The 17,326-nt window shown below is 43.9% G+C and overlaps 1 protein-coding gene across 1 annotated transcript in view; it reads left to right on the forward strand.

Moving 5' to 3' along the window:
- Positions 1–6,530, forward strand: part of sgcz (sarcoglycan zeta) — a gene marked incomplete at both ends in the record, with an annotated part of 413,270 nt that extends 406,740 nt beyond the window's left edge. Inside the window, one exon of the mRNA XM_079999368.1 lies at positions 6,324–6,530. Within this exon, the coding sequence (XP_079855494.1) occupies positions 6,324–6,530 (207 nt within the window). The remainder of the gene's footprint in view (positions 1–6,323) is intronic.
- Positions 6,531–17,326: the final 10,796 nt, after the last annotated feature.

Consider the following 17,326-nt stretch of genomic DNA (forward strand, 5'->3'; position numbering starts at 1 on the left):
TGTGTGTGTGTGTGTGTGTGTGTGTGTGTGTGTGTGTGTGTGTGTGTGTGTGTGTGTGTGTGTGTGTGTGTGTGTGTGTATGTGTGTGTGTGTGCCTGTATCTGTGTGTTCTAGTGCTGGGTGATAAAATGATAACATTAATACTGATAACAGTATTAATGCAATAATTTTTTCCTTGTCAAAATAAAATAAGCTTGATAATTTCGATAATCTCTTAGGTAGATTTGTTCATTTTTCTAGGCAAGTGGCAATGGAAAAGCCAATAAATTTGGATGATCTCAAGCTGTCCTATCACCTCTAGCCAGTTAGAAGCCCCGCTCCCTCCCTCCTGGGGAGGTCCCACTTTGCCACTCTGTTTCTGTTACACACCGTAACAGAAAAAAAGTGATAGCATCCAAAATAAGCAAATCAGAGGAGAAGGAGAACAATGATGCATCATTGAAAAATGAGGGCCACATTGTGGTGGCAGTGGCAGGATCGTTTTTCGTCTTATTTGAAACTGGAGAGCCAGAGGAGTCGGGGGCGTGCCCGAACCAGGAGAAACAACAGAGAGATGCTAGTAGGCCAAGACCCTGAGGAGAGGGATCCAGAAGCAGGTGCGGGTCCAGGAGGAGGTATCCTTCAAGCAGGAGCAGTGATGGCCTCGCGTCCATGTCCAGCTGAACCATGTTTGTGGTGAGGTGGAGGCGAACAAGCAACAGGGAGAGAGCAACAGTGGCTGGCCATACTGGTAAAGGCCACCCTGTGGCACGGGAGTGCACTTGGTGCCCTGTCTGACTGGCAGAGCGAGGAACACTTATGTAAATATGAACATGAATGACTCGATAAACTATGACCGGGTGAAGCACACTATTCTGATAAAGTACGAGATCAATAAAGATGTGTATCGCCAAAGATTCCAGGAGCCAGACATCTATCCAGGGGAGACTCCTCGTGAACTTTACAATCGACTCACAGACTTGTATAATAAATGGATAAAGCCAGCAGACAAAACAGTACACTGCTTTCAGAACTCCACAAGGGATTTTTCAATTTACTGTTATGCCCTTTGGTTTGTAGGGGCCTCCTGCAACTTTCAAAAGGCTTATGGATAAAGCACTGGAAAGCACTTAGGGCTTTGCAGCGCAATATTTGGATGACACCGTCATCCCCAGTGGTTCCTGGAAAACACATCTCCAGCATCTGCAAGAGGCCTTCAAACATCTTCATCAGGCTGGCCTGACAGTCCAGCCAAAGAAAAGTATGCTTGCCAAACAGGAAGCAAGGTGTTTGGGGTATCTCATTGGTGGAGGAGTAATCAGGCCCCAATAAGACAAGGTTTAGGCAGTCCAAGACTGTACTCATCCTCAGGCGAAAAAGGAGCTCAGGTCATTCCTGGGACTTGCTGGGTGGTATCGTTAGATTTGTGCCCTATTTAGCCTGCCCCATTGACCGACCTGATATGTAAATCTACACCAGACAGACTGCAATGGGAAAAAAAGCAGGAGGTGCTTTCTGTGACTTAAAGACTGCATTATGTCAGGAGCCAGTGGTTCGAAGCCTGGACTTCACCCAGCCATTTACCATCCAGAAGCCATGGAGTGGGCCTGGCTGCTTTACTGCTCCAAGGGGAAGGAGAGGACCAGAAACTTGTGACCTAGGCAAGATATGGCAAAGAGAGACCCGATATTCTGCCATTGAGCTAGAATACCTAGCAGTGAAATGGGCTCTAGAAACACTAAAGTACTTTCACCTGGGGAGGGACTTTACCCTGGAAACTGATCATGGGAACCTACAATGGCTTAACACCATGAGAGACACAAATAACCACATTGCCAGATGGGCGATGGAGATGCAGCCATTCCGGTTCCAGATCCGGCATCGGAACTGGATTGGGTCGGAAATGTCAACACCGTGACAGACTTCCTGTCTCGCCACTAGGGATGCAACGGTACACGGTATATTATGGAATCATTCGGCACACCCCCTACAGTTCAATACGCACACGTGAACCGCAGTACTACGGTATCATGGTAGAAGTCCACTGAATGCCTTGGCGCAGCGTACGGGTTTGGGGCGGGATGCAATCAGTGAAGAAGAAGAAGAAGAAGAAGAAGAAACAGTCTTTATTTGTCACACAACACACCACACTACAACACATGCTTGCACACACACACACATGCACATGCTTTTGATGGTGGCCGGTGAAATGGTTCCTCTGCATTTGACCCATCCTGCCTTGTCCTTTCTCCGGGGCCACAGCCAGGAGCGGTGGGCAGCATATGTGGACGCGCCTGGGGACCAGGTGATAAGTGTCCATCGCTGGTCAGACGATGTTGTGTGTATGTTTTTGGAAGGGGTCCTTACTGACGTGAGGTGAAGGAAACCCCATGTGAGCACGGGGAGAACATGCAAACTCCACACAGAAAGGCTCCTATTTGGGAGATAACCCGCAGGAGCACGGTGCCAACAGCACCCCAGGGGGGAATCGAACCCAGGACCGTGCTGCTTCTTATTGCCGTTGAAATCGTACCGTTACAATGGCCCAAAAACTGTGATACATACTGAACCGTGAGCTCACTGTGCCATTGCATCCACCCTGGTGGCGAGCTTCCAGGGGAGGGGGAAATGTGGAAAGGTTTTCCATACCTTTCCACTCGGTCCATTCCCCAATAATAAAATGAGCACACAATATTAGTTTTGAGGTAACGTCATTTTTGATGTTTAACGTCAGACACAGGAGTTGCAAGTAGATTGAGGCAAATATTAGGGGTTCATTTACAAAAAAACAGGGTGCTGAGGGTTGTAAAAACAAGGTGCTAAGGGAAACATTTACAAATTAACTAAAGAATGATAAAACTAAAAATGAGGTCAACATAACTTAAACAGCGGCAAATACAAAGACAATACGACGCACCAATTGAAACAGCCCAACCAAAATAGTCACAAGAGGGGTGAGACAAATATCAGAAACAAAATGATTTTACTGTTAATATTTTGAAACATAGAACTAAATAACATAAGTTGCACATGTTTTAAATAACTGCAAAATAAACCCAAATAATATGAATCTATAAGAAGGATTATTGTTAAAGTAAATCAACATAAAACATCCCCCCATGAGGTCAACTGAATGGACTCCTCCACAGTGCATTAAGCCCTGCAGCTATGGAGTTCTTGTCCTTTCCAGCAGGGGTAACAAACTTAAATCAGTATGAATGTAGTGTGTAAAAAGATAAGCAATTACAGCAACAGGGAAAATAAAAGGCCTGTTTAAACTTAGACTGCATGGGCATGGGAGCGTCCATCACAACTGTTTTTCTCTGAGATTTATTTTGTTTAAAATGCATCATGGCTTTATTTTTATTTTAGGAAAGGATATATGCATCTTATTTTATTTTATTATTTTATTAAAACTTTTTTTTTTACATTTATGATAAATAATATTTATCTTGAATGTAAAAAAAAGGGAATATTATTATTGTGATGATTTATCGTGATAACACTTCTGGCTATGTCGCCCAACACTAGTCTGTTCCTCCATTAGTGTGTTTGGGTCAACCTATGCGTGTGTGTGTGTGTGTACATGTCCATGCATCTGTGTGTGTATGTGTGTGTGCGATGTGTGTGTGTGCGTGTGTGCGTGTGTGCGTGTGTGCGTGCGTGTGTGTGTTCCTCCATCAGTGTGTTTTTGTCCTCTGTTGTGTGCCATTCCATTAGTGTGTCTGGGATGTCTCACCTGTGTGTTTGTCCAGTCATCTGTTTTTGTGTGTGTGTGTGTGTGTGTGTGTGTGTGTGTGTGTGTGTGTGTGTGTGTGTGTGTGTGTGTGTGTGTGTGTGTGTGTTTGTGTGTGTGTGTGTGTGTGTGTGTGGGTGGGTGGGTGCGTGCGTGCGTCATTTGTCCAAGACCCCAGACCCCGCATTGATTCAGCCCCTCATCGCGTTTTGAAGCCCGAGGGCTTCACACATACACACACACAGATGCATGGACATGCACACATACACACACATAGGAAATTGTTTCTTGAGTTAAAGAAACCTGCCTGGAAATTTTTCCTCTCCTCGATATTCCTTCTTAATCCATCTCGGTGAAAATAACTTTTGCACCATTTTGGTTCAAATCTTTTGTTTGTCTTGTTTACTCCTTTGTTCAAATCAAAAGCTCAAACGCAACTTCCACTTTTGATGTGCGTGTGCGTGTATCATCTATCCTCTATCCGAGGTCTGTGTGGTGGTTTCAAACCAGAACACACGAAAAATAACTTAATTACCAGAGCCAAGAAGCTAGAGCAGATTGAAGACATAAAACCCGACCACATTGTTCAAACAAAGTCTTGACCGTTCATAGAATGCCTGCGCTGAGCGATGAAAAGTTCGGCTATTTTGGAGATTAGATTCTCAAAACTTATCCAGGTTGAATGCAAAGTGAATGAACAACTGTTTTGCCAGGGGGTGACTTCATTTAAAAGATTGGTTTTCTATGAACGAATCGCTTTACGATCGTTCGTCTTGCATCGCTACCTGCTCTGAAATGTATGAATCGATGAATCACGTATCCCGTAATCCCTTCTTTTTTTCTTTTTTTTTCCATTTTGTTTCTGTCACCTATCCTGCCCTCTACGCATCAACCCCTCCCCGGTTGTTATGGCCGTGTTATGAAATCGAAAATTCCTTCCATGTCTTTATCGATCTCTCCCACGACACCAACCAGAGCAAACTTAACAGCGGCCCTCCCCCTACAGCAGCGCTCTCTCTCTCTCTCTCTCTCTCTCTCTGTCTTTCTCTCTCCCTCTCTTTCTTTTATCTCTGCTCTTTAACTTTGTATTCTTTTCATGAAAACACGCCTCTCTTTCAATCTCTCTTCCTGTTGTTCCAGAAGTCGACACAAATTCCCTGTGCCAAAACCACCCGTGAGGCACTCTCCGGTCCTGCTCCTATTTCTCTTTCTTCTCGCTTGTTATCTTTTTGTCCGAGGTATACATGTTCAAGGGCCCCTGATTTTTATCTATCCATCCATCAATCTATTTATCCATCTATCTGTCTGTCTATCTCTCTGTCTAACAGCGTACTAGGTTAACTATTTGCTGATTTGTATAGTAAAAGATGTTAATAGTGACAAAGTTTGTCTCTTAAGACATTTAAATGAGTCTCCAGGCTTCATCAGAACCGACTCAGTTGATTCTGTTACTTCTTCTTGCGGTTGAAGTCTCCATCAAGGATACATCAACCTTTGGAACAGGGCTTCTCGACCTTTCACAACCCTTCCCTATCTAATGTTTGGGTCCCATGCATATAAATAATAGTGTTACAATGTTATGGCCACCTGAGCCTCCTTGCAATTTAATTTTATGGAGTTCAGTCATCCGATAGACAGAGAGGGGTTCAAAGGACCCAACTACCTCATCACTTTCGTTACAAAAATGATTCACCATAAATTAAAAAGAACCTCTTTGGACATAATTGCAAGTGTGCATGAGATTCTTCTGTATTCATAGGCAGCATTGGGGTTGTTTTACATTAGTCTGGAATGAGTAATGTGTCACTGTTCCTAAATTTGGTAATAACATTTCAGCTAGTAACTGATTAGAAATTGCAATTGATTAATAGCATTCAATCATGCCTCCACTCAAATAGGCCTACATAAGTTCCATATCTTGAAAAAAAATTAAGGCATCACCAGCTGTGCTTTAACAGACGGCAATATTGCTGATCAGACTGAGAGTGAGCTCTAGTCTGGCGTTGTTGTCGTCATCAAACCAAACAACAATGTCCATCACGGTTTTGGTACTTAATTTCCCAAACCACCTACCAAATAAACAGAAATGATCACTCACAATTTAACAACACTGAACAATCATGCATAAGACTTGCGTATGACATTTTAAACGTATACTTAACAATAAAACTCAATAACATAACTCTCAAAGTCTGAGCACAATGCATGCTGGGAAACAGGAAGGCACAAGGCTAACTGTCTGGCAATTACATGACAATGCATCACAGGCGACGTTGCGGAGTAACGCAAAAGTAATGAAACAAGCAGTGTAAACAATTACTTTCTACAGTAATAAGTAAAGTAACGCATTACTTTCTTTGAGTAACGACCCCAACACTGTTCATTAGACACAGACAGTTGTTATACGTGTGTGTGTGTGTGTGTGTGTGTGTGTGCGTGCGTGCGTGCGTGCGTGCGTGTGTGTGTCAGACGATGTAATGGAGTGGACTGGACATCCTCAAGAGTTACCTCACAGGAGACACAAAGCCGGGATAAGCTCTGACACTCAACATGAACAAAATGCAACGAGTAACCCGGATGACTCCCTTTCCTCTCTATGTCTTCACAGATCTTTCTAGACGCCAACACCATCCGGCTGGGAAGTATTCCCCACGGTAGCGCTGTGGACCCCCTGGAGGGGGCACCCGCCGGCACTACCTACACCAAACAGACTGTGTACGAGTTGTGTGCCTGCGCCAACGGCAAACTCTACCTGTCCCCCGCCGAGAAGGGGTCGACCTGCCAAACCACCAGTAACTTTTGCCTGTGGAGCTGAGATCGGCGGCCAAGGGGACAGCAAGGACACACGGAAAACAATAGCTGGAAGCTAACACACTGGATCAACATGGACTAAGAGCTCGACGGGAAGCCAAAGCCGGCCAACAGACCGAATCGACGTGGATTCTAGCTCGGTGGGAAGGTAATGCCGATGAAGAGCAAGCGTCAACATGGATTATACTATTGCGGGAAAGTAAATGAACAGGAACGAAACTTCAGCGACCGAACTATCTACTCTACGATTCGCTATAGCGGACAGAGGCTGTGTTGATAGCCTGGTGTGGTGCTAAATCCTGCTCGAAAGCCAGAGCGTACTGCGCCAAGAAAACCCCGTTGTCGCTGACCTTTCAGCTATCGATACGACAACATTGGAAATACAACTGTTTTTTGGGGGGGGTTTTTTCCCGCCCACAAGACCCACACGGTCTTCTCAGCTTTTCGGGGCTTACCGGACACGTCCTCAGACTGCGGGTGTTTTCAAAAAGACAATGATATCCAGTAAAGACTAGCGGTCAGCCGACAAACGGCGGAATACGCAAAATGGTCATAGCCTAGCTGATAGCAAAGACACATGGACAATGACCGTGGGGTCGGCCTGGCGATAAGCTGAGGCCGTCTCGCAGATCTATACCATATATATATATATATATATAGATATATATATATAGGTATAGATCTATACCAGAAAGGCCTTCCCCCCCCCTCTACTCCCTTGGAGCCCAGACCTTTACCTTGCTCACCACCTTTCAGATCAATTCTCCACCTGACCACACGTAACCCCCCCAAAAATAAAGCTGGTCTTGACTTCCAACAGGACTGCAATCCGCTCAAATTAGCCGTTGTGGTCTTTGTTTGACATGGTTTGAACTCCAGCAGTCCCTCCGTATTAATCCGCTCTCCATTCCCGTACAAACTGGACGAGATGATTTATCTGCCATCTTGTGCTTTTTTTCTTCCTCCTCTCCTCCTTTGACAACGCATGTTATTATTTTCCTCCTTCCCTCGCCACCGTCACTGTCTCTCTCTGCCTCGCTTACCCCCTCCCCCCACCCCCCTTTCCATCTCTCCTCCTTTCATTTCCTGTCGGCTAGAATCTCCTCTTGTTTTTATTGCATTTCTTTTTTTCCTTTTTCTTTTATTTCTTCTCCGCTCCTTTTTTTTTTCTCACCAAGCATTCCTCCCCTCGCGACTCCTCTCCACGCTGTCCCTATAACATTCTGGCCATCCCAAAAACATCCTTTTTTACCTCACACTTTCAGTATTTCATTTTTTTACTTTCCCAGGCGTATCTCGTCGTATCTCCTCCTTCTCTGCATTTACAGTAGAGTACACATCTTTCGGTTTCCCACTCTTTTTCTCTTTCCATCCACTGCTTCCATGTCATTTAATGCCCCCCTGCCACTTTCAATTGAATTACATTAGCCATATACCTGTTAATATTATATATTTAATATGTTCAGGAACCCCCCCCCCCCACCCCCGGAGAAACAAAATCGACTTCTTTACTTATTCCAGTAACACACCTTGAGCCCATCAAGACGGCATAGATCCAGCCATAGTTTGCTTTAATCTGTTAGACTTTCCCCAGGGGTTTAGGGGTGAGTGTTAACTAATTTACCATTTGCGTGTCCGATAGAGTTGGTAGATGGATGAATGTGTGGCCGAGTGGAGGGCACAGAAGCGTAGGGTTTGGATTTTTTTATTTTTATTTTCTGGGACGAGAGACACACGGGTGCCTTCGCTTCTTGCTGTCGGTAAAAGCACACATCACAGCCTGAACGGTCACTCTCAGTGGATTTGCAACAACACCCCCACCCTGCCCCGCCCCCGCCCTCTCTACAGTATCCCATCTCTAATACTCTTCCAGCCGACCATTCTTCAATTTATTTTTGGTTTTTCCTCCAACCCCTTCTCTGTATATCCGCCTGAAATACAATTCCACCACCCCCGGGGTTTTCGACTTTGTGTTTTCTGACGTCGCCGTAACGGTTTTATTCTTGATACTGTAATAAATTTAAAAAAATAAGCACAAATTATGCCATGTATATATCAATACCAATACAATAAAAATTACAAAGTACGACATTGAGTCAATGTTTTTTACGGTACTGGGAATATTGACGGATCGTCAAGATTTAAGAAGGATTTCCAGTGGGAAAGTGTGTATCATGTTTGTATATATTGCTGCTTTTACAGTTCGCAGTTTTGGGACTTCATTATAAAAAAGTACAAATACACAGCAGTGCAAAAAAGAAAGCGTTCTAAATATCTAAATCTAAATATAAACCCATTTATCCCATGACTCCTGTCCAGGGTGTTGGGGCTGCTCCTTCACCACATTCAATATTTTGATCTCCTATTTAACAATTTATGTTGTGCAACTTCTCAGTCCTGGCATCTAATGCAGGAAGTCCTTGAGCTAAAAGGTATTTTTCTAAGACTGAGATCACACAAATACAAGGTTTGAATAACATTACATCCAGGATGTCTTCCCACCTTAACCCCTCTCATAAACTAGGATGGATTCCAGTTCCCTCAAACACTGAAGGGGAATATATGCTTAATGACAAGGGACAGAGGAATAGATGGATGGATGTCTTTGGAAAGGCCAGTGCTGCCATAGTTCACAGCAGTATTCCACCTCTGATCAGTTCTATCTTTTATCAGTCAGAACTGTCTCCAACCCTGTTTGGGAACCAGCAACCTTGATGTCAAGCCTTCAGATAAGACCCCAGAGAAAGAACTTTAGGAACCTAGTCAGTGTTCGTTCCCATTCCATGATGCCTGTATTGCTCTAAGAGAGTAAATTATACCCCTTTCACATGAATCCTACAAAATATTCACTACCGGGCTAGTCCGCTGGTTCAGGTACATTCTGACTGCCACCTCTATCCAGACATCCACTCTGGTCAAATGACAGTTTGCACACTTGATATCTAGGGAAACTGGTTTTGTGTCAATGTAATTTTATCAATTTTATTTATTTATTTATTATTTATTTATTATATTTATTCCTTCGTTGCACCATTTACGGTTGGTGAGCCATCCAGCTTGCTGACCAACTCTGTTGATTTGTCACTAGGTACCGTCATCTTTGCCTTATAATGGCTTTCACCCTCTGTACTCACTAGACATACAATTTCACAGCGCGCACAACCACCCAGCTATTTAAAGAAGTATACACACACAACATATACTCAACTTCCGCAGAGCAGAATGACAAGGCAGCCCAACAGACAATGAACAAGTTTAGAGAATGGAGTTATTGAACTTCAGAGTGTTCAGGGTGTAGGAGACAGAATCAGTTGATACTCAACCCTACCCTACCTCAATCCCCATTCATTTGAAATACAGTGTGTGGCAGTCCTGCCTACCACACGCCACCCAAGTGGCGTTTCAGGACCCTCCGGCAAAGAGACACAGACGACGATGGGTTATAGACATCAGTTTATTGTAGAGAAGAGGCTAGGTGGAATTAGCCAGGAGCAGATGGAACATGTCATGACAGGGCTCATATCCTGAGTGTATGTGTGGATGCGGGTTTTAACCTGCTGCTCAGTAGCCCAACCAATGAGCAGCAGGTATGCAGCCACCCTGACCCAATCACCTAGATCCAGGTCAGGCGTGGCTGCTCAAACCATCCCATCCACACACCACACCACACAATGGTTCTATGTCTTTCATCCTCAGTCATGGGAAATTATTTCCTGGATGCACTCTCAGTATTTCATTCGGCACAATTCTTGTAAATACATACAGTAGTAAATAGTGAAAGTCGTAGGTGGATAATTCATGTTGTACATTGGCCTATAAAACTGCCCAAAGTGTCTCCTCAAACAATCCATTCATTCCTATTAACTTATTGACCATATACCTACGCAAGATTGTTGTTTTCTTATCATCAATGATTGAGAGAGACACAATGACAAGAAGCATGGTGGAAAGTTCCTTTCTCTTCTCCCTCCCCTTCTCTCGCCCCTTGTTTGCCTCCGTTTCACGCCATCTGACTAAGCTTTTCGATCAAATTCCTCCTTTCCATTTATCACCACATCTCTCTCTTTACTCTATTGAGACATCCTTGTTTTCTCTTCCTCATCTCTACATTTCCATGTCTCTTTCGTAAATTGCCATTTTCTGGTAATTATCAAATCAAATCAAATCAAAGTTTATTTATATGGCACATTTTAAAACAACATTGATAAAAGTGCTGAACAGGTTTGAAATATGAAATACATGAATAATACCCAAGCACCATAGGAATGCAGTAATTATGTACGTAATTATCAACCGTCAACACACGCCTACACACTACTGGCTTTCGTCGGCCTCGAAAGACAGCCAAATTTCCTCATAGGCTTCCACAGTTACACTCCCACATCTTGTGTCTCCATCTCCAGCCACGTCCCTTTTTGTCGCCAGTTTGAAATGCCGCACCAAAGAATTGTAAGCTCAGGGATGTTTATCTTCATAAAAACGGCACTGCCTTCACGCACACACACAGAAACACATAGGAGGCGAGAAACTGAAATACACAAACACACACACACACACACACACACACACTGGCTGGAGTTCTTTTTTATTGTCATTTTAAAAATGTCTCCATTGACCCATGAGACTGCCGGCAGTAATGGAATGACTTCACCAAAGTGGCTTGTGTTTTCCATTTCCTGTCTGTTTTTGTTGTTGTTGTTGTTGTTGTTGTTGTTTTCCTTCCCTTCCATCCGCCGGACCATTTCAGCTTTCAGCTCTCATTTAATTCTATTTAATTTCATTGTTAGACCAACTTATTTTTTACATTTCTTCAATTTGCAGATCACTTTTCCACGGTTCATTACCACACAGAGCCGTTAACAGGTTTGTTGCCATTTCTGCCCAATTAGAGTTCCAATGGTGCACTGTGGACAGAAACCATTTTATGATTCTCAAGTAAAATACACAGAAAAACAAAAGATTCTTGTTCCAATAAACAAGGCAACGAGTCTAAAATCAGTTAAGATAAAAATAAGCACTTATTTATTCCTTTGGCAGATATCAAGTTGATGGGTTGCTGAGATACGAAAAGAAATAAATTAAGATAGTAATAAAATAATAAAAATAGTAATAAAATCAGAATGAAAAAATATCAAAACCAAATAAGGGCAGCAATCAAATCTTTTATTACAGACATGCAGTACATGGAGAGAGAGGCTTAACCCCTCTGATACCTGGGATACACAGTAGTGTAAAGAAAGTATAGGGATGATAGCAAGGTAAATAATACCTACATGGTAATCATTTTAATTATACTCTACTTAAGTGTTTGATTATCTAAAGCAGACATTTAAATTGTGAGACTAATGGGATATATTAAATGAAACAATGAAACTCTTTGGCCATAAAGAACCATGAATTGTCAACAACTGGAGAGACAGGGGAGAGCCCGGAAAGACGGCAACTGGGGTAGGAATGGCCAGCAACCCAACCTGCACCTTTTGTGAGGAAGTACCCAAAATTAATCTACAGAAAGCCTATTAAACATACCCCCAGGGTAACCAGAGAGGGGGGGATAATTAGCACCCCAACAGGAGGGACCTAGAGTTAGCGACCACCGCAAATTTATTATCAACAACGATTACAGAATGTGTCTGCGGCAAAGTAAGCAAGACTCCGCGTGGTCATTAGATCCACCAGGCCAAGATGAAATGCTTGGATAAGGAGCAAGTGCTACAGCGCGCAGGGATCATCCCTGGTGAGGCACAGGAGGAGCCAGGCCCGGACTCACCCCAGAGTGCCAGGAACCTCCGTGTACCAGTAGCCCCGGCCGCAGGCAGAGTAACCGAACATCGTTGGGTCAAGTGGCCTCCAGCCAGAAAGGACAAGCAGTGTCTCCAGTTTGATGATGATGTGGACAACATCCTAGAAGCAGCAGCCAAGGGTGATGCAGACAGGAAGCTTCAAACCATTGTAATTGTCATCATCAGCCTTGCTGCAGAGAGGTTTGGTACAGTGGAGAAGCTGGGTACCAAGCTACGTGAACAACTACGTGAACAACCGTAGCGCAGAGAAGATCAGCCAGATAAGGCAGGAGCTGTGGGTCCTGAAGTGGCAGTTCAAGGAACCATGAGAAGAAGAGAGGGATGCACTATCAGAACTTTGCAGCATCCCCAGGAAGAAGCTCACAATTCTTCAAAGGGCAGAATGGCGCAGACGGCATGGGAAAGAGAGGGCCAAGCAATGGTCTGCCTTCATCGCAAACCCCTTCGGAGTCACCAAGCAGCAGCAGTTTAGGACCATCTCGCTGCTCAGCATTGAGAGGAATATATTCGTCGCCATCATATCCTGTCGTTTGATGGTGTTCCTCCCAAAGAATGAAAACATTGACACCTCTGTACAGAAGGGTGGAATCCCAAAGGTTCCAGGATGCCTCAAGCCTACTGAAATGGTCACGCAGTTGAACAGAGAGGCAAGAGAAGGGAAAGGAGACCTAGCATGCTGTGGCTCGACCTCACCTAGGGATCCTTTCCCCATAAGCTGGTGAAAGCAGCACTGGATCGGGACCATGTTCCAGGCAAAATCAGGGACCTCATCTTGGACTATTACAACAGTTTCAATCCGAGAGTCACCCCTCTGTCTCATCCGAGTGGCATCGGCTGGAGAAAGGGATCATCACTGGATGCACGATTTCAGTGATCCTCTTTGTCTTGGCCATGAACAAATTGGTCAAGTCAGCCGAAATTGAGTGGAGAGGTCCGCTCACCAAGTCTGGAGTCCACCAGCCCCCCATCAGAGCCTTTATAGACGACCTGACAGTTACGATGACATCAGTGCCGGGGTGCCGATGGATCCTCCAGGGCTTGGGGAAGATCATCACTTGGGCTCACATGTGTTTCAAGCCTGCAAAATCTACGTCCCTGGTGCTCAAAAGAGGGAAAGTGACAGACAAGTTCCGCTTCTCTCTTGACGGCACCCATATTCCATCTGATCTGAGAAACCCATCAAAAACCATGGCAAGACCTTTGATTGCACCCTAAAGGACATTGCATCCATCAAGCACAAATCTGGAGCTGGAGGCATGGCTGACAACAGCGGACAAATAGGGACTGCCTGGTTAATTCAAGGCCTGGATTTATCAGCACGGTGTTCTCCCCCGGATTCTGTTGCCCCTGCTAGGTATCATATCGATTTCAGGAACTCGTAGACTTCCTGATCTCGACTGTAGAGGGCTTTGAGAGGAGGAACCGCCCATTAACTCCGCAGATGGCTGGGCCTGCCACCAAGTCTGAGTAGCATCACTCTGTAAGGGCAGAAGAACAAACTTAAGCTGACCCATTAGCTGCCCAAATGAGGAGTTTATGGTTAACCGTGTATGAGAAGTGCTGCAGTACAGGGAATTCAGTGACCCCGAAAGTCTCCCAGGCTGGCATCGTAGTCAGGACTGGGTGGAAGTGGAGGGCATGGGAGGCACTCCAGCAGGCTCAGTTACGCTTACTTCACAGCGTAGGAACCACTCTGACACCAGACATCGTGCAGTTCTCAGATTTATCAAAACAGGTGGTCCTGCTGGAGTTGACCGTTCCCTGGGAGGAGCAGATGGGAGAGGCCAATAAGAGGAAGTGCACCAAGTACGCTGACTTAGTGGAGGAGTGCTGCAGGCCGGGGCGGCTTGCATGGTGTGTGCCAATAGAGATGGGCTGTAGAGGTTTCGCAGCTCGGTCTCTCTGCAAAGCATACAGCCTGCTGGGCATCACAGTTGCACACCAGAGAAAGGCCATCAAAAATGCCACAGAAGCAGCTGAGAAGGCCTCTAGATGGCTGTGGATCAAGAGGGGTGATCCGTGGGTACATGCTACTTAGACACAAGTTGGGACTTGATCAATTCCGACTGGGTCGCTGGGTGAGGGTGTTGAAAGACCCGAAACCAATGACCCCAGGTTCCATCACTGACGATGTGTCTAAGTGCATCAGTAGATGTATATTTAATGGTTAACATATATTTTAGTTTGTGTTTGACTCATGTCATGGTCCAGTTGGCCTTATACACAATATCATCAAAATTCTTAAAACAATTTTTAAAAAGGTGAAAGAAATGATCTCAAACAGTCTAAAAAGGATTTCCGAGGTCGAAAGACGGAAATTCTCAAAAAAACTATTTTACTGAAATTCCTAGAATTACCAATACTAGTGCATGCCCATTAAAAATGTAAGACTTTCTATTACAATTTAATGGTACAATTTAAAAATGTATTAAGTCAATGATTCAGTCCTGTGTTCCACAATGGAAGCTGAAACTTCCGGTTAAAGTCATACCGGGGAAAGACAGTATTTGTAACTCAGTCACAGAGCCCTGAAGCCCTGCCCCCCACTGGCTCGCTGTTCGCTGTTTATTGAAAATGTATTAATATTACACACGTCACGTGTATATATATATATATATATAAATATATATATATATATATATATATATATATATTGCACCAAATTCGACACTGCACACCCTTGGATCCCAAGCAATTCTGTTTTTTTTTTTTCAAAACTCACATTTGCAAGATGCTGAAATTGTATACACACACTTGAAATAATTAAAACTTTAAAAAGTAAGATAAGACTACACAAAAATATAATAATAATGAATCAAATTAATATAACATGTAAACACGCACACACATATACTGTTTATGTACATATAAACATACACATACCCACACCTAAAAAAAAGTAATAATAATCATTAGAATAAAACCACTTCTCAAGTTGTGAAAACAACCCCTCTAACCTGCTACACTGAACAAAAATGTGCTCTATTGACTGGTGTAGACCAGGTGATGCAGTGAACGGATGGATGGATGCAGTGTGGACGCAGTGGTGAAGTGTGTGAACATCCAAAACCTTGGACCGTGAACTAGCCAATCAAACAGCTTCATGTCGGGAGAGGAAGTTGTGGGCATGCATGTTCTTTGTATTTTTTGTTTTTACCGCAAGGAGCGTGACAGCCAGAGAATCTTGAAGCAAAATACGGATAAATTATTGGAGACTAAGTTAATTAAAGTGAGTTCAATTGGAGAAACGTGTAATGAGAAGCTGTCTGGGCTTTGAGAAAGAATATGCTCCCCATCCTCTGACACCCGCAGCAAGATAATGATCTTGGCAAGATCAAGCCAATTAACAGTTAGGACTGATTAGAAAAGCAGACACAATCGTCTCTGTCTTTGTCTGTGGACCTTCCCCCTGTGGTGAACAGCAAGGAGGAACCAGGACGAATGGCTGGGTCAACGAACAAATTGTCATTTGTCCCAGGATATTTACTGTACATGACCTGAACTCTTTTTCCCTAAAAATTAGATCATACTGAAAATGTATCTTAATCAATGTGTAACCACTTAAACATTTTTCCCTAGGTGATTGTGCAAAGAACAATACCACTCCCGATTTAGGTAGATGTATAATAACAAAGTTATATGTTTAAGCTCTCTTTCCATTTGCTGAGCTTGGATAGCCCTAGGGACCACTGTTGGTGTTACACCAAGCCCAGATTTTAAGCTTACAACCCTCAACCATACAACATATTCATCATCTTGCATTTCAAAGATTCAGTCAGTGTTCAATTTTATCCGTACAGTTAAAGGACTTATTGACACATACAATTTTTTTTTGTTATTATTATTATTTTTTTGACATATACAATTTTACGATCACCCCAAAGATTCATTTTTCGTATGTGTTTATGTTCTTGCATTGCAAAGATTCATCCCTGTATGTGTTTAAAAGATGTATTTCCATGTGTGATTTTGTTTTCTTTTAATTAAAGATGTATTTGACAAACATGAATGTAATACAGAGATTATGGATTGAAAGAGATGGGATAAGATTCAGATTAGAGATTCGGATAAAATTCAGATTATAGAATAGCGTTTTGAGCGCCTCACGACGAAGGGTAACACCCACGTCCACAGCAAAATTATAGAGAGCCTCGCAAGAATTCCTCGACCAATTGGAGACCTCTCAGGAACCACTCGACCAATGGCTGAAGAAAGAGGTCACTTCCAGTCCGCCCCCTCGAAGGGTATAAAAACCTGGAACACAAGCCCTATTCAGTTTCTTTCTTCCCAAGGATCTCACTCTCTGATGACCATGACTGTTACCTGAAGGGACCTCCCTTCCATCGACCTGGCACTTTGGCAAGTGGCCTGTCTGTCTTTGTTCTTTGATACCACGTTTTCGCACTTTCTTTTACCTTCCATTAAACCTGGGTGAAGAACCACCGTTTAAAGATCCCTCTTTTCAGCTTGAATACTGTTTTTCAACGAGCCACCTCACCTGCCTGGAATGAACGCACCAGATCCCCAATGCTGCCGAGACGCCACCCAATCACTACACGCCATGCCCAGAATAACTCTTGCTGAGCACGTCTACCGTGGCTTTCCATTGCAGGACCCGACAATACAAAAAGATTTGTGACCCTCCTCACCCTTCCAGACCAGATAGCCTGTGGGAATTCTGAGCTGACAAAGGCTAATGACTCATCGGAGCCAATGTGCAAAGCATAGAAAAGCATGGCGATATGATGTTAGGTGGCACAGCGATAATCTTGTTATTTTATTATTCAGTTGAGAATACGTAGTTGCACCTTAGAGTGTGTGGCAGTTCCGCCTACCACACGCCAGCCAAAGTGCCGTTTTCAGGGACCTCCGGCACAGAGACACAGACGATGGGGTTGAGAAAACACAAGTTTATTGTGGAGAGGGGGCTTGATAGAACAAGCCCCAGAGCAGATGGACACATGTCATGACAAGGGCTCCTTTCCTGAGTGTGTGT

The sequence above is a fragment of the Zeus faber genome (genome assembly GCF_960531495.2).
Source record: "Zeus faber genome assembly, chromosome: 4".
NCBI lineage: Eukaryota > Metazoa > Chordata > Actinopteri > Zeiformes > Zeidae > Zeus > Zeus faber.